Below are 26,558 nucleotides of genomic sequence, written 5' to 3'. Positions count from 1 at the left end.
TAGTGGGAGTTGAACAGTGAGATCACATGGACACAGGAAAGGGAACATCACACACCGAGAGCATTAGGACAAATACCTAATGCATGTGGGGCTTAAAACCTAGAGGACGGGTTGATAGGTGCAGCAAACCACCACGGCAGATGTATACCTGTATAACAAACCTGCACATTGTGCACATGTATCCCAGAACTTAAAAAAAAATTATTTCTAATATTCATGGCCGGGCACGGTGGCTCACACTTATAATCCCAGTACTTTAGGAGGCTGAGGCAGGTGGTTTACTTGAGGTCAGGAGTTCAAGACCAGATTGACAACATGGTGAAACCCCACTGCTACTAAAAATACAAAATGTTAGCTTGGGTGTGGTGGTGCATGCCTATATAGTCCCAGCTACTCAGAAGGCTTAGGCAGAATTGCTTGAACCCGAGAGGTGGAGGTTGCAGTGAGCTGAGATTGTGCCGCTGGACTCCCGCCCAGCAACAGAGAAAAAAAAATTCCTTATGTCCTTACAGAATATATTATTTTAGATGTGGATATTCTAGAGATTGATGGTGGTGATGTTTGGATAACAGTATGGGTATGGGTTTACTTAATGCTGCAGAACTCTGTACACTTAAAAATGCTTAAAATGATACTTTTATATTGTGTGTTATTTACCACAATTAATAAATATAGAAGTAAATAGTGTGGAGGGGTAAGATACAGTGGGCTATCTCCTGTAATTCAAGCACTTTGGGAGGCCAAAGCAGGAGGATCAAAAGTTAACCAGCTTGGGTAACATAGTGAGACCCTTTTCTTTACAAAAAAATACAAAAATTAGTTAGGTATGGTGGTGTCCACCTATAGTCCCAGCTACTTGGGAGGCTGAAGTGGGAGGATTGTTTGAGCCCAGGAGGTCGGGGCTGCAGTAAACCAGAATTGTACTGCTGCACTCCAGCCAGGATGGCAGAGTGAGACCCCCATCTCAAAAAGAAAAAAAACTGGAGAAGGCATTTTCTTTCCCTTCAAACTATCAAGCAAGGAAAAAAGTAGTTTCTATGACTTTTTGCCGGGAATCCTCAATCCTTACTCATCTATCGTGTTTTATCGTCTCCTTTATCCGATATTAATACAGCCAGTCCAATTTTCTTATGGGTATTTGCAGAGTATGTAATTTTCTGTCCTTTTACTTTTAACCTGTGTTGGTGTTGGTTTTTTGAGGCAAATTCTCACTCTCACCCAGGCTGGAATGCAGTGGCGTGATAACAGCTCACTGCAACCTTCACCTCCTGGGTTCAAGTGATCTTGTGCCTCAGCCTTCTAGGTAGCTGGGATTATAGGTGTGCACCACTACACCTGGCTAATTTTTGTATTTTTGGTAGAGATGGGGTTTCACCATGTTGGCTAGGCTTGTCTTGAATTATCAACCTCAGGTGATCCGCACCCTGCCCCTCGGCCTCTTAAAATGCTGGGATTACAGGTGTCAGCCACCACTCCTAGCTGTTTATGTGGATTTCATTTACCATCTGGTATCATTTTTTTCAGCCTGAAGGGCTGGCTTTAGTATTTCTTTTTTCTTTTTCTAAGGTTCCCATCAGGTGGTTAATGTGCTGAAGTCATAACAAGGTTTAAGGAGGCACATCACACACATGAGCATGAAAACCCAATCATCATGCTTGTGAACTACAGAAGGATTTCTTTAGTATTTCTTCTAAGTCAGGTCTGCTAACTAGGAAGGCTTGCAGTCTTTTTTTGTCTGGGAATGTCTTATATTTTTATTTTTGAAGGATGGTTCTGTTGGATGTATTAGTTTTTCATTGCTGAATTAAAAATTACCACAATTGTAGCCCTTAAAATACCCCTAGCCAGGTGCAGTGGTGTGTGCCTATAGTCCCATCTACACAGGAGGCTAAGACAGGAGAATCACTTTAGCCCAGGAGTTTGAGGCAGCTACAGTGTGCTATGATCATGCCTGTAAATAGCCTGCACTCCAGCCTGGGAAATAAGCAAGACACAGCTGTCTCTTAAAAAAAATTTTTTTAAATAAATAAGTGGAGTTTTAAATTAATTAAACACCACCAAATATTATCTCACAAGTTTCTGTGAGAAGTCTGAATATGGCTTGTCTGGCTCAGGGTCTCACAATCCCTGCGATCAAGGTTGGTCAAGGTTATGGTTTCATCTGAGGCCTAGGAGTTCTCTTCCAGGCTTACATAGTTGTGGGCAGTGTTAATTTTCTTGGAGTTGTAGAGTTTACAGTAGCCTTCCTCTTAAAGGCCAATGGAAAAATCTCTTTGATCTCAGGGAAGACTAAAGCCGGCTTTTAAGGGGGCTCACCTAATTAAGTCAAGGCTACTGAAGTCAAAGTGAAACTGATTAGGGAGTTTAATTAACATCTGTAAAATCCCTTCACCTTTGCCATATAATATAACCTAATTATGGAAGTGACATCCATTGCATTAATAGGCCTCACTCAGGTTCTAAGGGTGGTGTGTATGCCAACGGGTGGCAATTTTAGGCATCATCTTAGAATTCAGCCTCCCACACTGGATAGGAAATTCTTTGTTGATTTTCTTTCTTTTTCCTTTTTTGAGCATTCTGAATATGCTACTGCTTCCTTGTCTCCACTGTTTCTGGTGAGAAGTCAGCTGTTAATCTTATGGTCCCCTGTAGTGATGAGTAGACTTCTCTTGCCACTGTAGTCAACATTTTGCTTTTCTTTGGCTTTTAACAGTTTTACTATGATGTTTGCTAGGTGCAGATCTCTTTGTGTTTATCCTACTTAGATTTCATTGAGCTTCTTGGATGCATAGATTAAGGGTTTAGAAAAATTTTTTAAGTTTTCAGCCATTATTTATTGTTTGTCTCATTGTGGGACTTGCATTATGTGTGTATTGATAGACTTGATGGTATCCTACAGGTCCCTGAGGCTCTGTTCATTCTTATTTTTTTTCTTTCTCTCTGCTCTTCAGAATGGATAATTTCTTGATGTGTCTTCAAGTTTTCAGATGCTTTTGTCTGCTGGTTTGAATCCCCCGTTGATCCCCTTCAGTTAATTTTTCATTTCAGCTATTGTACTTTTCAGCTGTAGAAGTCAATTCAGTAGTTTTTTATAATCTCTTTTTGTTGAGATTCTCTATTCTTTGAATCATTGTCATCATGCTTTCTTTTAGTTCTTTAAGCATGGTTTCCTTTAATTTGAACATATCGATAGCTGCTTGGAAATCCTGGATGGCTGAACAGCTGAACCTTCCCAGAGACCATTTCCACTAATTTTTTTTAACCTTTTGTCTGTGGCTCACACTTTCCAGTTTCTTTGCATGTCTCATAATTTTTTGTTAAACTGAACATTATAAATAATACATTGTAGAGACTCTGAGTTAGACTGCCTCCTGCCCCTTCCCCAAGGGGAGGTGGATGTTGCTATTTATTTATTTATTTTTTGAGATGGAGTTTTGCTCTTGTTACCCAGACTGGAGTGCAATGGCGCGATCTCGGCCCACCACAACCTCCGTCTCCTGGGTTCAGGCAATTCTCCTGCCTCAGCCTTCTGAGTAGCTGGGATTACAGGCACGCGCCACCATGCCCAGCTAATTTTTTGTATTTTTAGTAGAGATGGGGTTTCACCATGTTGACCAAGATGGTCTCGATCTCTTGACCTCGTGATCCACCCGCCTCGGCCTCCCAAAGTGCTGGGATTACAGGCTTGAGCCACCACGGCCGGCCTTGTCATTTATTTTTTTAGAGACTTGCCTGCGTTAAGTCTGTAATGTGAGGTGGTGATAGCACTGACCAATTTTTTTGTTGTTGTTATGTTGGTGGTTTGTTGTTGTCATTGTTGTTGGTTTAAGTCAGGTTTTCTAAGGGTCACCCCGAGTCAGTTTGTCAGCATATCTTAGTGGTCAGAAACTGGTCAAAGGTTATGCATAGCTATTTGAGCCATTGAGGCTTCAGCCTTTTTCATTTTTTTAAGAGACAGGGTCTTGCTATGTTTACCAAGTTGGTCTTGAACTCCTGGCCTCAAGCAGTCTTCCCACCTTGGCCTCCCAAAGTTCTAGGATTATAGATGTGAACCACTGCACTTGACCAACTTCTGCTTTTTGCCAATGCAGGTTGGGAAATGAAGTCAAAGTTTGGGCAGTTTACAAGTTTGCCCCAGCTTTTACTTCATGCCAAGTCTTCTCTTGTCGTGGGCTCTCCTGTGTCTGTGAAAGGTCTCTCATTCAGTCATGGATGTTTAAATAACTAGGATCCTCTCCAGCTGAGCATGTACACAGGATGCTTGTGTAAGCACACAGAGACTTTCAGATCTCCGTAGATACCTGGAAGCTAATCAAGGCCTACCATAGCTGTGAAATTCTTCTGGTAAGTCTGCTGATTTGTTGCTTGCCCCCAATATTGCAGCCTTGGGTTGCTGCAGTATTGGCCTTCCCCACTGTTTGCCACCAATATTGCTGTTGGTTTCAACAATACTCCTGCATTTGGGACTTTTTATATTTTGCTCCTAACCAGTGACCCTCCTTCAGCAGTGATGGTGCTAGTTTTCATAGCTTGCCCCATCCTGGTAGAACTACCATTGATAGAGCTGGTGGAGCATGGTAATAGTAGCTCTAGGTTAAAACACACAGACTTCTGGCTGGGTGTGGTGGCTCATACCTGTAATCCCAGCACTTTGGGAGGCCGAGGTGGGTGGATCACTTGAGGTCAGGAGTTTGAGACCAGCTTGGCTAACATGGTGAAACTCCATCTCTACTAAAAATACAAAAACTAGCCAGGTATGGTGGCAGGTGCCCATAATCCCAGCTACTTGGGAGGCTGAGGCAGGAGAATTACTTGAACTTGTGAGGTGGAGGTTCCAGTGAGCCAAGATCACGCCACTGCACTCCAGCCTGGGCAGCAAGAACAAGACAAGACTCCTTCTCAAAAAAAAAATACACATAAAAACACACACACACACACACACACACACAGAAAGAGAGAGAGATTTCTACTGTTCTTTACTGAGTTCAGTTTTTCTTAAATGATTACTTTTCAATTTGTTATACACCTGTGCCCAATTTCTAGAGTTCTGATATGGTGGTTTTGACATCTTTGTCTAGTTTTATCGTTGAATTTTGGGGAGAAGCTCTGCTGAGCTTCTCCCTCTATTATTCCAGCAGTTCCCCCTTTACTTTTTTATTTTATACCTTTCTCTTTTTTTTGACACAATTGCATTTTATTACCTCCACATTTTGAAGCAGTTCATGACCAGCATAGTGCTTTGGGGGCATTTTTTTTTTTCCAATAAATGAAAGCATTTCTTTAAGAAAAAGGCACATATTCCTTGAGTAGGTAAGAAAAGCTCCCCATCTGTCCCCTCCCTTTTTGAGGGAGCAGCCCGTGTGGGAACTCATACCAGTACCCCAGAAACATTCAGCAAAGCAATCAGTAGCCTCCCTGATCCCTTGCCCCACTTCCCCAGCAGCTGGGATGAAGACATTCCGCACAGGTCATTTGATCTTGAGGTCCTTCAAGACTGACTCCAAGCTCTTCACATCCCAGATACTCATGCCACCGTCCATGCCACCGGTGCAGAACTGTGAGCACTTGGCCTTGCCCCCGCTGAGCACCGAGATCTGGCTGACGCTATTCTTGTGCAGCGAGTCCAGGACCGAGCCCGTGGAGGTGCCTCCCTCGGAGTTCGCCTCCTTGTCAAGGTTTTGGAAGCCTCGCGGGCCATCAAGCCGCGCTGCGAGCTCTGCTTGGGCACATCCAGCCGCCCACCAAAGCTCAGCGTCCCCGCAGCGGCTTTGTAGGTGAACAGCACCGGGAAGCCGTCATGCCCGCTGCCACCAGGCTTTTGTCTGTGATGAAGGTCAGCGCCAGCAGTGGCAGTGTTTCAGAGGCCAGGGTCGCGACGGCCATCTTCTTCTCGGCATCAGCCAGGCACACGGTGCTGTCATGGCTCACCCAGGCCAAGCGGCTCCCGCTGGCTGAGAAGCAGACGCCATGTACCCAGCCGCAGCTACTGCTGGACTCAAACATCAGCTCCCCAGAGGGCGTCTTAGAGCCCCATGGTGTGGGTGCCGGCCGCTCCTCCACCTCCTTGATGTAGGCTGATAAGATCCGGCACTTGAAGTCACAGGAGCTGGCAGCCAGCAGCACATTGTTGGGGTGCCAGTCCAGGCTGAGGACCGTGGAGTGGATGGGCTTCTTGATGTGCTTGCAAACCCACCAGTCATTCTCCTGCTCGAAATAACTGATGGAGATGACACGAACTTGTTCTCGTTGGGGGCCCAGCACATGCAGCGGGCGGCCCGGTTGATCCGCAGGATGACCAGCGTGGGCTTCCATGTGCGGCCCTTCGGCGTCCAAACGTAGGCGTTGCGGTCTGTGCCACAGGTCACAGTTCAGTTACTCTCAGGAGCCCAGTCGATGCCTGTCACCTGCCCATTGTGCTCCTTGAGCTCGTGCACCTTGGTCCATTTGGCTCCACTCTTTTCGTAGATGTGCACCTCATGGTTGTTGGGGCAAATGGCGATCTGGGCATGGTCCTTGTTCCAGGCGTGGCAGCTGATGGGCTCCACCAGGAGGCTGTAGTAGGCCATGGTGGCTTGGCTCCTCCCATGCCCTGGCCGCGGACTCTGGGCAGTCGACGTGCCGAACCGCTATTTTATACCTTTCTTTTAGGTTCTCATATTTTGAAGAGAAATGTTTTTTTTTTTTTCACATTATTATGTTTTTTTTCACATTATGTTCTTACTGTTAATTTATGGATGCTCAGAAACACTTTTTATGCAGTGTTTAAATGTTTTTAGAAGCCTCTTAAATATTCCCAGGCCCCTTGAACATAGTAGTTGTTGAGATATTTATTAAATGCTCATTTAGTAGAGTTTTAAAACTTTGTTTAACATCTGCTTTGGGTCAGGTACTGTAACCATAATGTGACTTTAGAGCATGGACTTTGAAGTTGAACGTGTGCAAGAATCCTCTCTCTGTTAATGAACATGTGACCTTGAACAAGTTATTAACTCCTCTCGAATATCTTCAGCCATAAAATAAAACTTCAGAGGGGTAAATGTGACTTAAGGCATAATATTTGCCCTACATTAAGTATTCAATACGTGATAATATGTGAGAATGTGTGAGAAGAATGCGTAGTAATAGTTTCTACTTAATTATTACGGTAAGTGACAATATTTTCTTTCAAGACACAGGGTCTTGCTATGTTGCCCAGGCTGGTCTTGAATTCTTGGCCTCAAGCAGTCCTCCTAAGTAGCAGGGATTACAGACATGAGCCACTAACACTTGGCTCATTTTAAAGGTGATAAAACTCAGATTAGAGAAGGAAAGTAATTTTGCATGATCATACTGTTAATGAGTTCCAGAAAGAGGACTTGAACCCAGTTCTGCTTGACTAATTCATTTGTTCCCTGCTACTTCTAGGAGTCAGAAAAGCTGTCGTGGGCTGGGCACAATGGCCCACGCCTGTAATCCCAGCACTTTGGGAGGCTGAGGCAGGTGGATCACTTGAGATCAGGAGTTGAAGACCAGCCTGACCAATGTGATGAAACCCTGTCTCTACTAAAAATACAAAAAAAATTAGCTCGGCATGGGGGCGCATGCATGTAATTCCAGCTACTCTGGGGGCTGAATTAGGAAAATCGCTTGAACCAAAGACGTGGAGGTTTCAGCAAGCCAAGATTGCTCATGGCACTCCAGTCTGGGTGACAGAGTGGGGTGACACAGTGAGACTCTGTCTCAAAAAAAAGAGAAAAGGTGTCACAAGTTTGTGATTAGCTCCTTAGCTCCTATCATTGATACAAAGCAAATGCTGAATTATACTTACATATATTTGTTTGCATTTTCCCCCCACCCCATGTAACATGTCAAGAACTTACACTACAAAAGGGATATACCACTTATTTGAAAACCTGGAATTTCTTAGGTGAGTGGAAAAATAAGAGACTTTAAACTCTTCATCCACAAATATGAACATCAAAACTTGGACACTTTTTTAAAAGTTTTTTTTTTTAGGGGGGTTTCAGGTGGAGGTTTCACTGTGTTGTCTAGGCTGGGCTCAAATTCCTGGGCTCAAAGCATCTGCCCACCTCAGGCTCCCTAGTAGCTAGCACTACAGGCACATGCCACCACACCTGGCTCTCTTGAACACTTTTGATACAAATGGTGTAAGTAGCTATAAAAAGTATTCTTAGAAAAATTTTGTTAGCTTTAAGGCCTCTGAGCCTAAAGCATTATACATACATGTTTTTATCATAATATACTCCAAAAATTATATACTGTTTTACAGAAACTTCCCCAGTGGTGTTCTGTCTCTGTAATTCTCTTTCCTTATCCTGCCCTATCCTTGTCTATACTGTGACACCTATTCTGCTTTGGTCTCCTTTTATAATTCTTAACTGTGTCGTAAAATTGGCCAAGGCAGGGACAATGTTCATATTCTTAGTTCATGGTAGATTCTTTTGGGGGAGAGGGGTATCCATTATAGTTGACCCCCCCCTTTTTTTTGAAGCAGGGTCTCGCTCTGTCACCCAGGCTGGAGTGCAGTGGTGTCATCTCAGCTCACTGCAGCCTTGACTCCTGGGCTCAGGTGATCTCCCATTTCAGCCTCCCAAGTTGCAGAGACTGTAGGTGTGTGCCACCATGCCTAACTAATTTTGTAATTTTAGTAGAGATGGGGTTTTGCTATGTTGCCAAGGCTGGTCTCAAACTCCTGAGCTCAAGCTGTCAGCCCACCTCAGCCTTCCAGGGTGCTGGGATTACAGGCGTGAGCCACTACACCCAGCCCATCATGGTAGATTATGTTTTTTTTTTTTTTTTTTTGGAGGCAGAGTCTTGCTCTGGTTGCCCAAGCTGGAGTGCAGTGGTGTGATCTCGGCTCACTGCAACCTCTGCCTCCCTGGTTCAAGTGATTGTCCTGCCTCAGCCTCCCATGTAGCAGGGATTACAGGAGCCTGCTGCCATGCCCAGCTAATTTTTGTATTTTTAGTAGAGATGGGGCTTCACCATGTTAGCCAGGTTGGTCTTGAGCTCCTGACCTCAGGTGATTGATCCACCTGCCTCGGCCTCCCAAAGTGCTGAGATTACAGGTGTGAGCCACTGCGAATGGCCTCATGGTAGATTCTTAATGCCTTTTATGCTGTATACTTATTAGTATTTTAAGTAACATCTTTTTTTTTTTTTTTTTTTTTGAGATGGAGTTTCACTCTTGTTGCCCAGGCTGGAGTGCAATGGCACAATCTTGGCTCACCGCAACCTCCGCCTCCCAGGTCCAAGCGATTCTCATGTCTCAGCCTCCTAACTGGGACTACAGGCATGTGCCACCATGCCCAGCTAATTTTTGTATTTTCAGTAGAAACAGGTTTTCACAATATTGGCCAGGCTAGTCCTGATCTCCTGACCTCAAGTGATTCACCAATCTTAGCATCCCACAGTGCTGAGATTACTGATGTGAGCCACTGCTTCTGGCCCAAGTCTATTTACTTTTGAGTTGCCAGGTTTTTAGAGATGAAAGACTATCCTCTCATAATCTGCTTCTTGTTTAGCATAATTCTACCGAAGTCAGATTATTGCTTCAGTTGATTATTGCTGTGTAAAAACCCTAAAAATTGGTGACTGAAAAGAGTTACAATTAAATATTCACTTCATTACAATTCTACAGTTTGGTCAGGTCTTAGAAGAGATGTCTTGTCTCTATTCCACTTGATATCTGTGGGTCACTTGACTGGGGCTGGAGGACTTATTTTTGAGATAACTCAGTCATATGGCTGGCTGCCAGCTGGGAGCTCAGATGGGGATGTAGAACAGGTCCTTAGTTCTTCATGGGGTGAGCTAGACTTCTCACGGAATAACAGTGACAGGATCCCAAGAATCTCTTTATGAACAAATGTTCCAAGAGACAGACTGCAATACACAAATGTTTGTTCAAAGGCAGTCACATGGCCAAGCCAGTGTCAGAGAGGATACAGAAAGGTATTTAAATACTGAGTGTCATGGTTTACTGTAGGCTACCAAAGCAGCTACTACTACTGCAGTGTTCTTTCTTATTCCATAGCAAAGTAGTCTTTCTGGAGGACAGCTTGAAGACTTAACTTACAGTCTTTGGTCTAGTAATTTCACCTTTAGGGTTTATCCTAAGGAAAATATTTAAACTCCCTGGATCTGTATCAAGGCTTTATCTAGTTCTCATCCATGGCATTTTGCTCAGAGTTAGATAGGTGGTTAATGCAGGAATTCAGATTAAAAACAGATTTTTTAGTTCCAGAACTGTGCCCTTAATCATTGTACTACACAGCCTCCCACCCAGGGTTGTCTGTATATAATCATGTTAATGCTATGAGAAGCTGATAATATATTTAATAAAAATAAGATTTTTACATATAAAAAAATCTAAAAGGCTATATGCTGAAATGGAATATATACAAATGAATATGTATTATTCTTTTTTTTTTTTTTTTGAGATGGAGTCTTGCTCTGTTGTCCAGGCTGGATGCAGTGGTACTATCTTGGCTCACTGCAACTGCTGCCGCCCAGGTTCAAGCGATGCTTCTGCCTCAGCCTTCTGAGTAGCTGGGATTGCAGGCATGTGCCACCATGCCCAGCTAATTTTTATATTTTTAGTAGAGATGGGGTTTTACCATGTTGGTCAGGCTGACCTTGTGATCTGCCCCTTTCTGCCTCTCTAATTGCTGGAATTACAGGCGTGAGCCACTGCGCCCGGCCATATTATTTTTTTAATTGTAAGGATATCTTTTAAAAGTCAACCATGCAAACTCAATATATTCATATGTATGTGTTGTGTTTTGTTTTGTTTTGTTTTGTTTTTTTGAGACAGAGTCTCACTCTGTCTCCTACCTAGAATGCACTGGTACAATTTTGTCTCACCTCAACCTCTGCCCCCTAGGTTCAAGGAATTCTCCTGCCTCAGCCTCCTGAGTAGCTGGAACTACTGGCGTGTGCCACCATCCTTGGCTAATTTTTATGTTTTTAGTAGAGACAGGTTTTGGCATGTTGGCCAGCCTGGTCTTGAACTCCTGACCTCCGGTAACCTGAGCCAACCGCCTCGGCCTCCCAAAGTGCTGGGATTACAGGCTTGAGCCACCACACCCAGTTGTCACATGTATATGTTTTTACATATATTATTTTTACCCTGATTAGTGAAATACTGGTCTCCACCCTTTCATCCAAACATTAAAGAGCTATGTGATAAATTATGGTTGTGAATGCTACATGTAATGACTCTTGGAAGAGTATTCCACTCTCCCCTCTCCATCCCCCACTTTACACTATAAATCTAATGTAAATACACCGCTTGAGGAGGATGTCTTGAGATCCCTGTAGTCCATAGTTGCCTGATGCTCCGTGTGTAAAAGCTTAGGCAATATGAGTACTTACTGAATAAAGCTTCTTAAACCAATATTTTTTAACTGGTTTCCACATCATAGTTTTACTTATAATACTTTACACTCAATTGTCACAGTATTATTCCAAATCACTGCCCTATTGCCCATATCTGTCCCAACTAAACCAGAATTTCTAGGTGATTGTACAGATTCCCAAGTTCCTAACCCTCATTCACTTTTTTTTAAGTCTAGGGCAGCAGTTCTTGACTCTGGCTGCACTTGAGAATCATTTGAAAATACTGTCGGTTAGATTCCACCCTAGTTCAGTTGAATGAGATTCTCTAGTTGGTATCACTTGAGGAGTGTGATTCTTAGGATTGGACAAGTTGAGAAGATACAGAAAATAGTTTTGCATTTTAAAGATTGTCCAAAAAAAGGTGTTAGACTATTAGTAGACAGTTTTCTTTCAGCATAAGCCTGTAGAATTATGTAAATGTTCATGAATTGTTAGGAATGAATTTTCCTTTACAATAGAATTATTACTGCACAATTTCATTAAAGATTTCTCATTGCAAACCTGTGTGAGCTCACAAATGAGTCTTGTTGCTAATTCACAAAAGAAGAATACTGACAATATAGGAAAAGTATCTGCAATGCCTTGGTTTATGCATTTAAGCTAGTCTAGATCATTGCTTTGGAAATTATACCATAAAGGATACTACTTTTAAAATAACGAGGAATTGTATCACTGGAAGGCCATGTCCTTATTTTTTAAAGAGAAAAAGAAAGCAACTAAATACTTTGGCTTAGTGACAATCTACATTTCAAAGGTTCTCTGGACTAAAAGCTTATTCTCCATTTAAATGACTTCTTCTCAGCCTTATTAAGAGTTCATCTAGGTTATAAACCATATCTCTAGTTATTCATGCTGTTCCAGATTGGGTAAAACAGGTATCAAAAGTACTGAAGGGCGAAGTAATAGCTTAAGCACTTCTCAGTTTATCTTTTATCTCTAGATGTAGATATTTGGAGAAATGCAGCTGTTTAATGAGAACTGTAGTGAGGCATCCATTTACATCTCTTAGGATTGGTTGAATAGAGTATGGCCTATTGAGTATACTTTTGATGTTGTTGCCAGTCTCTTTTCAAATGTACACGTGACGCTATCTGAAGAAATACTAGAAACACCTAGTAAACATTTTTCTAATATCTATTGTTAAGCTATATTCAGGTGATCACATTTTGGGGCTTGGTTTTCTGCTTGGCTATCAGTGATAATCAGGTAACATATAGGGTGTCTGAGCTGCTGACTTTAATAGATCAGCCTGTGTAAGTGTATAGGACCTACCTTTTTGGAGACCAATAATGTAGTTTCCTGTGCTTAGACTTGAAGGGAACACTTGTTTTAGACCTCTATATTATGGTTTCAAAAATCTTTTCCTTAGTGTATAATGTCCATTTAGATTCCTGATGATCTTACCCTGTGTGATTAGTAATACTTTTTGTGGAAAATTGCTGGTTTATCTTTTATAAAAATAGTAGTTTAAGAGTATCTGGCATCCACATAACTCTTTTAACATTTTATCACTTTACAGTTTAGTTCCTGGTATATTATAACAAATAGCAACAAAATAACATTAAATAGTTCTCTTCGGGTGTTTATTGTTGTTCTTTTCTAGTTCTTTGAATGTCCCAGGATCTTGTAATTATTTCATCACTTTTTTGTGAGCTAAGCAAAATATATTGTTATTTTGCAGATGAAAAGCAAGATACCAGCAGCTTCAGCATTATCCCAAATTTCTCCAGAAAGATTACAAATATCCAAGTAGATTATAAACCCTTTTAAAATTCTATATATTAAATAAACAAACTGAGAACATGCTGTACATACACATCTGTATATTCATACTATATTTTGCAGGGAGTGGGGCTTTCCTTCGGTAAAGCAATCTCTCTCCTAATGGTTAAAGTTGGATGAATAACTTCACCTAAAAATGTGAATTCTCCTAGAAGAAGAATTTATTCTGTATTCTGATAGTTTTGAAAGTTTCAATTAGGCAAATTCTAAATGGCATTAGATTGTATTATGAAGGGCTGGTTCAAGAAAAAGGTATTCAAAGGTGAGGAAAATATAACTATTGGAGGAATCTGATCTCTCTTTACCCAGTGATCCAGTAATGGGACAGACTGACATTATGTGCCTTCTGATGTGATGCCTCAGAAACCGCCAACACTCTTGCCATTTAGGAACATCATTACTGCCAACGATGCATAACAAAACTGGTCATGAGGAAGCAGATAAACCCAAATGTAGAATGTAGCTCAGATAGCTGGCCTGAACTCTTTATTGTCAGTGTCTTGAATGGCAAAAAAGCAGGGAGTGACTATTCTAGATTAAAGGCTAAAGAAACACCAGAGGTGGGAGGACCCTTCAGCTCGAGTTCTGCCTGTAGTTCACTAGGATCTTGCCACTGTACTCCACCTTTGGCAACTCTGTGAGACCCTTTTTTTTTTCCTGTCTTTGATAATATAGGTGATCTATTTTATGGTTTTCCAAATAAACGTTACTAAGTAGTGCTAACAAGTTAACTAGCATTTGGCAAATAATTAACAATGGCTTATTTTGAATGTGGAATAAGAGAGTTTTATAGACTCAGCGGATTCCAGGCAACCAACTTAACTGTTTTGAGATGCAGATAATTATAATTCTCTGCTCTTTAAATGTCAATTTGGGCCCTGACATAGCTTTAAGTGACTATTCATATTGGGTTTCTTATATAGAACCCGTGGGAGCTATCCAGCTTTTTTGAGCCTCTGTGTTTGCTTCAGATATATAATGAAAGGTGATTTGCAGAACTTTCGAACTCCATGAACAAAATCGAAGTCTGAAGTAGTCCAAGGTTACTCAAACTCACTTTCTTCAGCATTTACTGATATATGCCTATACAGATAGATGAAGGCTGTACTTTACTTTTGCTTGTCTCCCATCTTACCTGTGATCACTGTGCCCAAATTGGCTGATCTATTGTTATTTCACACAAATAACATATTTCTTGTATTTCCTACAATTGTTATTTCATACAGATGGTTGTGTTTGACAATTTTACTTTTTAAGAAATAAAATGAACAGTAACTAGGAAGAAAATTGTTGCTTCCACTTTATACTCAGCCTCATACTAATCAACTTCTCTTAAAATTAGGGGGAAAATATGAATATTAGGGTGAGAGAATACTAAATATTGCTGTTCAAATTTCAAAAGTTTTAGTCATCTTAAAGTAAGTTAACAATATTTAAGTCTGATTTTCATTTAATTTCAGAAGTCAGCATTCTTTCTGGATAAATCTAGGGCATTAAAATGACATCCAAGATAAAACCTTTAAGGGATTTTTGCTGTAATTTGCCTCAGTAGTCTGACTCTTTTCCATACACTTCAAAGCAGATAAACCTAAGAATCAACTAGAGCCATCTGTTCTTAATTCTACCCCTTAAGCCTACATGCAGCTCATCTGTGGCTTCTACTTCTGTGGCAACTTCTCTCTTCTATTTTTTCTGTTTATAGCTATCATTTTCCTATTCAAACATATTTATTTGCTCACAGGTAGATACTTTAGCCCCACATTCAGATGCAGTTTAAACTTTTCAGTTTTTTTTCCCATCATTCCTATGCTTTAGAATATACAAGAATTATATACTAAATATACCTTGTACTTGTTTCTTCTCTGCATTTAGCTCACACAGTTTTCACCATTTTCAGCTGTCTTCTAGTATGGCTCTGTGTTAAAAGAGTCCTGGCTGAGGCCATTGCACTCGTGCCATTGCACTCCAGCCTGAGCAACAGGAGCGAAACTCTTTCTCAAAAACAAACAAAAAAACAAAAAAGAGTCCTGGCTGGCCATACACAGCAGCTCACATCTAAAATCCCAGCACTTTGGGAGGTGGTGATGGAAGGATCCCTTGAGCCCAGGAGTTCAAGACCAGCCTGAGCAACTTAGGGAGACCCTGTGTCTAAAGAAAGGAAGGGAGGGAGGGAGGGGAAGGAGAGAGAGGGAGGAAAGGAAAGAAAAGGAAAGGAGGCCAGGCACAGTGGCTCACGCCTATAATTCCAGCACTTTGGGAGGCCAAGGCGGGCGGATCACCAGGTCTGGCGCCAGCCTGGTCAACATAGTGAAACCCCATCTCTACTAAAAATACAGAAAATTAGCCAGGCATGGTGGCAGGCTTCATGCTTTTCATATTATACAAATGGTATCATACTATATGATGCACTGTTCTGAAGCTTTTTTTTTTTTTTTGAAGTGGATTCTCACTCTGTTGCCCACACTGGAGTGCAGTGGCATGATCTTGGCCCACTGCAACCTCCACTTCCTAAGTTCAAGTGATTTTCCTGCCTCAGCCTCCCAAGTAGCAGAGATTACAGGCTTTTGCCACCTTGTCTGGCTAATTTTCGTATTTTTAGTAGAGATGGAGTTTCACTCTGTTGACCAGGCTGGTCTTGAACTCCTGGCCTCAAGTGATCCACCTGCCTCAGCCTCCCAAAGTGCTGGGATTATAGGTGTGAGCCACCATGCCCGGCCTGAGACTTTTTATATGTCCTGCATTCTAGATAGCTTTTCTGATTAATCTATGGCTGAGTTATATTGTGTAAACTATAACCCCTGACTTCACGTGATCTGTCCACCTCTGCCTTCCAAAGTGCTGGTATTACAGGCATAAGCCACAGTGCCCAGCCTGCCCAGATAATTTTTTATATTTTTATAGAGAAGGGGGTCTCACTATGTTGCCCAGGCAAGTCTCAAACTCCTGGCCTCAAGTGATCCTCCTACCTCAGCCTTCCAAAGCACAGGGATTACAGGCTTAAAGTACCATGCCCAGCCAGTTTGTGGTATTTTTAACCATGGAAAGTCAACTTTTTATATGCTTGTTTTCTAACCTCCTTGGTTGGTATGTGTTTCGTAAGGGCCAGGTCTGTATTATATTTATCATTATAAATAATGATTCTCCCTTATCTAGCAGGGTGCACTTATGTAGATGATCAGTAAATAATAGTTTAGTTCTTCTAAAGCTGTAGGAAAAAACCTCTTCTCCCTTCAGTCATTTTATAAAAGTTAAATAAGTTGAAAGTGACCAATCACAGGAGTTTCAGCAGTGATAGTTCAGTACTTTAAACAAACAACAAGAAAACCTGCATTTTTTACTTACTTATTTTGATCAGTTACATTGAATTAAAAGTCCTTGTAATGATCAGGAAGATGTTTAACGGCTAAGTTAACCACTGCAAATGTAATGGGCAAGTGATGTTCGAATTTCTTGATGTGACTTTAAAGCAGTCCTCATACAAAAAGAGAAATAACCAGTTAAGAAAAACTAAAAGAACTTTCTTAAGCTAATAGTGATCCTGTTAAAGTATATAATCTATCAGACTATTAGTTAATCATAGAAGGAAAAGGACTTTTCTCCCCTTACCCCCGCCCCCTTTCTATTAGAGTGAATCAGATATAATCATGATTGTGTCAAAAGTTCAAAAGGGAAAATGGAAGGTAAAATGAGCTGAATTGGCACTCTTCTCTCAACATTGTACCTGTAAGCTTGATATGTTGTTTCAGAGATTAACTTTATAGACTTCCGTACCCAGAAGTATGAAAATTCTTAGGGGACTCTTTTCACAAGCTTGATCTTAACATACTGAATAAAGAGAGCAGTTAATCCCCTTTGTAAAGTAATTTGAGAGGAGGGAATTCAGAATGTAAAATCTCACCTGCAGAAAACACTCAATTCTGTAAAGGCCCTTCTATCTTTAGACACTTACAAAGACTTAATATTTTAATGCGGAAGGGTGAACTTGGTTAAAAAGCCAATAGGTGAAATCAGAGAGAAATAATCCAGTGCTTTCTTTCTGGGAATTATCATTCTCCTCTCCAGGGGACCTAATTTTATTCCCTGTGGGGAATGAGAATACCCTCTGTACAACAAGCCAGCATCCTTAAATACAAGCTTGACTTTTAGTATAATAAGAGTCTTGTTAGGTGCAATTTTTTCCTTAGTCATTAATACAATGAACAAATGTTGTGGTTACCTGGGAAAGAAAATTCAAGTGCTTTTAAATCTCTTGTGAGATTTGGTTTCATGCTTGAAACCTATACACTGTTATGCCCAATGGCATCTGTTGAAAATTCTAAGCTATAAGGTATACAACATTGAGAAGTTAATAGACTTAGGAAAAAATTGAGACCACTACAAAATCTATTTAAGGTCCCAAATAAAAAGCTTTTCTTGTGCTGAATGACAGCTATTTACCAGTGGCATTAAGCTTAACAAATAAGTAGAATTTTCTTAGGAGTGAATATCACAAGATGATGCCCCTGTATACACAGTAGGACGCCAGTCTTTCCTTCAGGTGGCACTTAACTTTTTTCTTCCCGTTGTAAAACATTTTGCAGTTCTATGCAAATTCTCTGCTAATTAAAGTCTGAATTACAGATAGAATGTAATCTAAGAGTATATAGTGTTGAGTAGTATTTTTGGTAGGGTATGGCATTAGTTATTTTGTAGGTCCTTTCTGTCTCCTACAAACTTTTTGATATTAGGCACATTTTAAAATCTTTCTGGCTGAGCACAGTGGCTCATGCCCATAATCCCAGCACTTTGGGAGTCTAATACGGAGGGATTGCTTGTATTCAGGAGTTCAAGACCAGCCTGAGCAATATGGTGAAACCCTGTCTCTACCAAAAGTACAAAAATTAGCCGGGTGTGATGGCATGTGCCTGTAGTCTGAGCTACACGGGATTGAGGTGGGAGGAGTCACTTGAGCCCACCATGATCATGCCACTGCTCTCCAGCCTCAGTTACAGAGTGAGACCCTGTCTCAAAATAATATCTTCCTTTTTTTTTTGAGAGGGAGTGTCTTGTTTGTTGCCCGTGCTGGAGTGAATGGTACAATCACGGTTCACTGCAGTTCCCGAACTCCTGACTGGGCTCAAAAGATCCTGCCACTTCAGCCTCCCAAGTAGTTAGGACTACAAGCACAAGCCACCATGCCCAGTAAATTTATGTTTTGTAGAGATGGAATATTTCTTATGTTTACCAGGCCAGTAACTCTTGGCCTCAAGCCATCCTCCCATTTCAGCTTCCCAAAGTGCTAGGATTACAGGCATGAGCCACCATGCCTGGCCTAAAATCTATTCTTAGTGATAAAATACTGGTCTCATACCAGGATTAGTCTTTAGTCATACCACTCCTAATAGTCTTTAGTCATAAACCATTTTTTTATTTTTTGGATTTGGTAACATATTTTTTCTTTTTCTTTTGTTTTTTGTTTTTTTTTTTTTGAGTCAGAGTCTCACTCTGTTTGCTGCCCAGGTTGGAGTGCAATGGCACAATCTTTGGCTCATTGCAACCTCCACCTCCCAGGTTCAAGGAATTCTCCTGCTTCAGCCTCCCGAGTAGCTGGGATTACAGGTGCTGACCACCACACCTGGCTCATTTTTGTATTTTCAGTAGAGACAGGGTTTCACCATATTGACCAAGCTGGTCTCAAATTCTTGAACTCATGATCTGCTTGCCTTGGCCTCCCAAAGTGCTGAGATTACAGGCAAGAGCCACTGTGCCCAGCATAGCATATTTTTTCTTTAAAGGGGATCCAGTAAAAGATAATAGAAATCTTTCTTGTTACTTTTTTTAATTTAGAAGTTGACTGAAGTGGCAACAAGTAGTCTTTGCAATCTTGTGAAAAAGACTCCAGAAATTTTCTTACAATTCCAGTGTAACCTCAAAGTACTGAGTGTTATTTATGTTTTCATTTCTTAAACTTGCCCTCTGCCTTTAAAGTTCTGGGTTTATGAACCTGATCTGTCGAGTATGAGTTAACTTCCTACTAGCATTAACAGCACAGACATTGCATGAAGCACTTTGCCTGCTCTTTTTGTCATTTTTTAGAAGGTTATTAAGAACAATGTTTTATGTGTGCCTTTTATTATGCAAGGTCTAATCTACTCCTCATAACAAAAGATTTTGTTTTCATTTAAAAGGTAAGTGAGTCAGCACAGTGTCCTGACCCTGCAGTCCCAGCTACTCCTCAGGCTAAGGTGAAAGGATTGCTCCAGCCTTGGAGTTTAAATCCAGCCTGGGCAATGTAATGACACTGTGCTCTGGGGGAAGAAAAAGAATTTCCACATCAATAGGCAGTGATAGGCATTGAGACATAAGTTGGGGTATTGCTATGATAAATGAGCACCAAGAAAATAAAATTTTGGAAATTAAAAGGTGTAATGTATCTTTCCACTATGAGGACTATTTGCTGAGGTACTAGCTAAGCTGGAGGATGGTCAAGAGCTAGCCTTTTTTCACCCCTGCTTAGTTAACATTTTTAAAGCTCACTGAAATAATTTAAAAATGACCTACATTTATGCAAATAACCTCAGGTAGAATGACATTCAAAAGCCTGCAGGCAAAGGTACATTTTGAAAGTTGTATTCTTGTGTAAATAACATACTTTTAAAGAACTAGCAGGCCAGGCAGTGGCTCAGGCCTGTAAGTCTAGCACTTGGGGAGGCCAAGGTTGGTGGATCATTTGAGGTCAGGAGTTTGAGACCAGCCTGGGCAACATGGTGAAACCCCGCCTCTACTAAAAATACAAAAATATTAGCCAGGCGTGGTGGCGGGTACCTGTAATCCCACCTACTCAGGAGGCTGAGGCAGGAGAATCACTTGAACCCAGGAGGTGGAGGTTGCAGTGAGCTGAGATTGCACCACTGCACTCCAGCCTGGGTGACAGAGCAAGACTCTGTCTCAAAAAAAAAGAACTAGCGAAGTTTTATTTTACGGATAAAAGGTCATCTTTAAAATGTCTTGATTTCAGCTGGTCGCAGTGGCTCACACCTGTAATGCCAGCACTTTGGGAGGCCAAGGCGGATAGTCAGAAATTCAAGACTAACCTGGCCAACATGGTGAAATCCCCTCTCTACAAAAAGATAAAAATTAGCTGGGCATGATAGCAGGTGCTTATATTCCAAGCTACTCTAGAGACTGAGGCAGAAGGATCACTTAAACCCAGGAGGAGGAGGTTGCAGTGAGCTGAGATCATGCTATTGCTCTCCAGCCTGGGTGGCAGAGCAAAACTGTGTCTCAAAAAAAAAGTTATGATTTCTTTTGTTAAGGGAATCAAGCTTGCCATGTCATCAAGTTGCAAGCCTAGATCCCCCATCCCCCCATTATTTTGAAGTTTTCTTAATGTGCTCAATTTAGGAGTAACTTTTTTTGTTTCAGACAAATCTTCCTATTTTCAAGCTGAAAGAATCTACTGTTAGAAGAAGATACAGTGACTTTGAATGGCTGCGAAGTGAATTAGAAAGAGAGAGCAAGGTAAGAATGATTTGCAATGCAACTTGAAAGCAAAACATTCCAAGTTTTAATGCTTAATACTCTCAGGAAAGTGATCTTGAATAAAATGGGTACAAGCAAATATGATTTTTTTTTAATAGTTCGATGTCATTTTATAGAGGAAGACTCTAATTTTTTCCTTACAACTCTATCTCTTGTCTACTTTGGCCCAGTCAAGGTATTTGCTGACTCACACTTGAATAACACTTCTTAGAACCTTCTTGCTATTACTTCCTTCCTTTCCCTCATTGTTCTATTTCATCTTCCCGCCAAGTTTCTGTTCCTCAATATGTTTTATAAATGTCAATGTATTTCCAATTTTGTTTTACTGACACGTAAGTTTTTTTTATCACATATGTTCATGTAACATAAGTTTCATAAAACAGTAATGACCTCACTCTGTTTGATATGTGCTGATATTCTTCGGATTAGCATTTATTGATCCACTAATTGGTTGCTGACTGCAATTTAAAAACATTGTTACATGCCTTATCTTCTCTTGGAAGAGAATTTGGTAGCTTTGGCTTCAAAATAAATTAAAGCAAGGTCTCACTCTGATGTCTCTCATTTCAGCCCTACCCTCAGAATGACATCTGAGGCAAGGAGTTACGGAAAGGCATGGAGTGCTCAGAATGATGAAGTTATTTTGTGACTAGAAAGTAGGTAGAAAGAAGCGGGTATGGTAGGAGTCCTGAACTAGATGAAGGCTAGTTTGTACTCATTTCTCAAGTTTAATAAGGACGTTTTCCTTCTATTTCTAGCTTAAGATAAAAGTGGCTGGATATGAGCACAACATATGCAAATCATAGCATTCCAACAAAACTGTAATGGAGGCTAGGCCTGGTGGCTCATGCCTGTAATCCCAATACTTTGGTAGGCTGAGGCAGGAGGAGTTCAAGACCAGCCTGGGCAACATAGTGAGGCCCCATCTCTTCCAAAATTTTTAAATATGAGTAAAACTAGAAATACAAAATTCATGTTAAGAAAGCTCTAAAACTTTACTGAAAGACAAAAGAAGGCCTAAATAAAGAGGGGCCAGGTGCAGTGGCTTACATCTATAATCGCAGCACTTTGGGAGGCCAGCACGGGTGGATCACTTGAGCCCAGGAGTTCGAGACCACCCTGGGCAATATGTGAAACCCCATCACTACCAAAAATACAAAAATTAGCCAGGCATGGTGACACGCACCTGTAGCCTCAGCACTCAGGAGGCTGAGGCAAGAAGATCACCTGAGCTCAGGAAGCACTGAGCTACAGTGTCGCCACCAGACTCCAGCATGGACACCAGAACCAGACCCTATCTCAAAAAAAAAAAAAAAGGGTAATGTATTCCTTGTCTGGAATATTTGCTTTTAAAGATTCATTTATTTTACAGACATGTTAGAGAGCTCATTCTTTGTGTTCTAGGCATTACAGGTGGAGCTGTGAACAAATTAAGGTCCCCTCTTTTATAGTGCTTATATCCTATTAGGTAAATTGGAGTGGGGGTTGAAGAGAAGGCAGGAAAAATACAGTAAAATATATAGATGTCAGATGGGAATCTCAAAAAAAATTAAGGGGAGTAGGAAGTGCCAGAGGAGCCACTCTCATATGGAGCACAAGGGGAAGGCCTCAATCATAGGTGACATATTAGCAGAGACATGCATAAAGTAGAGTATTTTCTAACTTATTTATAAATTCATAAGTTTCTAGTAGAAATTTCAGTAGGGCTATCTATAAACTTGCAGATTTATATATGAGCTTTAGAATCCGAATTTTTAAAATTTAGGTCACTCAAGAATAACCAAAAAAAATATATAGTGGGCAGCAGGTATTTGTCATGCCAGACATCAAAACATATCTTAAGGCTATAGTAATTCAAACAGTGTGGTATAGTCATATGGGACTTACTGATGAGAATACATTCTAAGAAATGCGTCCTTAGGCGATTTCATTGTTTGTGCAAACATCACAGAGTGTACTCACACAAACCCAGGTGATGTAGTCCACTACACACCTAGGCTATATGGTATGCCTATTGCTGCTAGACAACAAGCCTATCCAGTATGTTATTGTACTGAATGCTATAGGCAGTTTAACACAGTGGGAAGCATTTGTGCATCTAAACATAGAAAAGATAAGGTAAAAAGTACAGCATGGAAGATTTTTTAAATGGTACAACTGTATAGGGCACTTACCATAAATGGAGCTTGCAGGATTAGAAGTCCTGGGTGAGTCAGTGAGCACATGGTAAGTGAATGTGAAGACCTAGGATATTACTGTTTATTACTGTAGACTTTATAAACATTACATTGAAATTTATAATTTATAAATTTATAAAATATTTTTCTTCAATAATAAATTAACCTTAGCTTTTTAAACTTTGTACTTTTTTAACTTTTTGACTCTTGTAATAACACTTAGCTTAAAACACAAACATATCAAACAGCTGCACAAAAATATGTTCTTTATATTCTTTAAGCTTTTCTCTAATTTTTTTAACTTTTTTGTTAAAAATTAAGTCACAAATACACATTATAGCCTAGGCCTACATAGGGTCAGGATCATCAAGACATCTCTAGGCGATAGGAATTTTTCACCTCCATTATAATCTTAGGGCACCACCATTATTATCTTATGTGGTTCATCTCTGATGAAAACACTGTTATGCCATATATATTGCTTTAGGTTGGGCAAGTAGATTAGTGGAATGTAATAGAGTTTAGACTTTGATCCATGTATTTATAGGGATTTTAGTTCATAACAAAAATAACATTGTCATTAAGTGGGAAGGGAATTCAGCAAATGGAGTTGAAATATTTTTCTATTAGGGAATAAAGATTTATAACTCAGTATATACAAATGACAGATGGTTAGGAAATTGACTGATTGGTTAATTGACAGAGTCTTGCTCTGTTGCCCAGGCTGGAATACAGTGGCATGTGATAGCATACTATAACATCCTCCAACTCCTGGTCTCAAGTGATTCTGCTGCCTCAGCCTCCCAAGTAGCTGGAATTACAGGCATGAGCCACCATGTCCAGCTAATTAAAAAAAATGTTTTATAAGGATGAGGTTTTACTATGTTGCCCAGCCTGGTCTTAAACTCCTGGACTCAAGTAATCCTCCTGCCTTGGCCTCCCAAAGTGCTGGGATTACAGACATGAGCCACTGTACCTAGCTGAGAAGTGTCTTGATACATAGGCTTTGGGCTTTGCATGACATGTGGCACACTGAAAATGTTTAATAAACTTTTGCCAAATGTATATTTTGCTTTTGTTTTTAGTAACAGCTTAATTGAGATATAATTTACATATCATACAATTCACCCATTTAAAGTTTTTAATATATTTACGGAGTTGAGCAACCATCGCTACTGCAGAGCACTAGTCAATTTTAGAGCATTTTTATCACCCAATAAAAGAAACCCTGTCCCCCTTAGTAATCACTGCTGATTTCTCCCCAACCCTTCCTTATCAGCCTAAGGCATCCAGTTGCTAGTCTCCTTTCTCTGTGGATTTGCCCATTCTGGACATATATAAATGGAAGTCCAGAATATGCGATCTTTTGTGTCTGGCTTCTTTCACTTAACATGTTTTCACGTTTATGCTTTTATAACATGCATCAGTACTTTGCTTCTTTTTATTCCTAAATAATATCCTATTCTATGCTTATACCACATTTTATTTACCCACTTATTTGGTGGACATTTGATGCGACTTTTTTGCTATTATTAGTAATGCTGCTGTGAACATTAGTGCATAGGTTTCAGTCTGCACGTGTTTTCATTTCTTTTCGGTATATACCTATCAGTACATTGCTGGGTGGTATCATAACTCTTTTTAACCTTTTGAGGAATTGGCAGACTGTTTTTCCAAAACAGCTGCATAATTTTACATTCTTACCAGCGATGCAAGGTTCTACTTTTCTCCCCATCCTTACTAACACTTGCTATTGCTTGTCTTCATTATAGCTATCCTACTGTTGTAAAGGGGTGTTGCATTGTGATTTTGATTTTTATTTCTCATGGCCTCTAATGTTGATCTTCTTTTCGTGTACTTATTGGCCATTTATGTATCTTTGAAGAAACCTTTATTGAGATCTTTTGCCTTTTTAAATGAGTTATCTTTTTATTACAAAGTTATGTCAAGAAAATATGACTCTTAGAGGTCCCTATCAGATCCATAATTTGCATATATCTCCCAGTCTATTGATTGTTTTTCACTTTGTTGATAATGTCCTTTGAAGCACAATACTTCACATATAATGTTAGACCAGTTTAATATATTGAGAGTTAAATCCATTTGAAAGTTTTACTCATATTATAGTATTGCTAAGAACAATGTAATCAAGTTATTTTGTAGTATATTAGTACTTTTACTTAAGATCTGTTAAACTAAGCTAGAAATTAGCTGACCTGTATTATGGTCAGATCTTTCAGCTTTTAATCTAGTTTGCGTTAGCTTTCAATATATTATGCTCACCAAATACCCTCCTGTCTATCACTCCAAATGAACACACATATCTTTGCATTTATGACTTTTAAATTGGTGTTATAATAATAATTATTATTTTTTGAGACAGAGTGTAGCTCTCGTCCAGGCTGGAGTGCAGTGGTGCAATCCCAGTTTACTGCAATCTCTGCCTCCCAGGTTCAAGCAGTTCTCCTGCCTCAACCTCCTGAGTAGCTGGGTTACAAGCATGCACTATCACGCCCGGCTAATTTTTTTGTATTTTTAGTAGAGATGGGGTTTAATCATGTTGGCCTGGCTGGTCTGCAAGTCCTGACCTCGGGTGATCTGCCTGCCTCGGCCTCCTGAAGTGCTGGGATTACAGGTTTGAGCGATCACACCCAAACTGATGTTAGAATTCTGATTAGATATTTTCAGACTGCTTCGGCAAAACTAATTTGGTGTAGAAGAGAATCTTTAGAATCTTAGCTGGACAAGCCATTTATGATTTTTGTAGATCATTAATCCTATTGTCTACCACCTCACCATCCATTTGAATGATTCCTATCTCTGCAGAGGATAATGCATAGTAATCCTTTTCTAAAACTTCCCATACATATGAAATTTACATATATTTAATTTTATATATATAGCCTTAAATTTTTTTATCATTTTTCTTCTTTATTTAACTGATGTCCTTGAGCCATACTTTGTTAAATTTCATGCTAAATTCTATCTTGAATTAATGGTAGGCATTTACTTAACATGCTGGTTTTAGATTTTTTTTTTTAAATAATAATTGTGTAGATAGAGGTATTTTTCCTTGCCTACCAGATAGCCATTCTACTGGAACTTAACAGTTAGTATTCCTTTGTTTCTCAGTTATAAAAAGTCCCTGCAGATTTTAACTCTCAGCTAAACAGATGCTAACATAGGTGTGAGATCTAAGAATGCTAGCATAAATTTACAGAGATAAATCCTTAGATATCTTCATCATTGGTCATCTGGGGGGAGTAAATCCAGGAAGGGATTATAAGGTTTATGTTGGACATTTGGGTTTTTTGTTTCTTTTTGTTTTTATTTTGTTTTTTGTTAATCTATATGAAGTCAACTTGATCTTTCCCTTTTTATCCTATTGAATTTTGTTTGAGGATAAACTCCTCTGTAGAAACTGTATCAAGGGTTTAAAGTTTTAATTTTTTTTTAAATATATGTAGTTTTTATTACTGGTGAAAAGAAACACACACACGTGTGTGTGTGTGTGTGTGTGTGTGTGTGTGTGTATCAGTTTACTATTTATAGTTCTTCTTGTTCTAATTGTTTGCTTACATATTTGTCTCTTTGGGTTTAAGGTAAGGATCCAGCTAAGTGGTTGGTTGAGCTTCTGTTGTCTCTCCAGTTTTTCCTAAAATAACTACAAGAAGCCTAAGA

The 26,558-nt window shown here is 40.1% G+C and overlaps 1 protein-coding gene, 1 non-coding gene and 1 pseudogene across 2 annotated transcripts in view; 1 reads left to right on the top strand and 2 right to left on the bottom strand.

Annotated features, from left to right (window-relative positions):
• The window catches only part of SNX3 (sorting nexin 3), a 47,314-nt gene that overhangs the window by 15,035 nt on the left and 5,721 nt on the right, over window positions 1-26,558 (top strand). The window contains exon 2 of the mRNA XM_035296449.3: window positions 20,584-20,679. Coding sequence (XP_035152340.1) covers window positions 20,584-20,679 — 96 coding nt within the window. The remainder of the gene's footprint in view (window positions 1-20,583; window positions 20,680-26,558) is intronic.
• Window positions 1,572-1,674, bottom strand: LOC118153384 (small nucleolar RNA U13). The gene has a single exon (XR_004742622.1). It is a non-coding gene; the product is annotated as a small nucleolar RNA U13 (small nucleolar RNA).
• LOC100392533 (actin-related protein 2/3 complex subunit 1B pseudogene) lies at window positions 5,356-6,610 on the bottom strand (annotated as a pseudogene).

This window comes from Callithrix jacchus, chromosome 4, assembly GCF_049354715.1.
Source record: "Callithrix jacchus isolate 240 chromosome 4, calJac240_pri, whole genome shotgun sequence".
In the NCBI taxonomy this organism is placed as follows: Eukaryota; Metazoa; Chordata; class Mammalia; order Primates; family Cebidae; genus Callithrix; species Callithrix jacchus.
The sequence above is the reverse complement of the archived record's forward strand: the minus strand, read 5'-3'. Positions and strand labels throughout refer to the sequence as shown.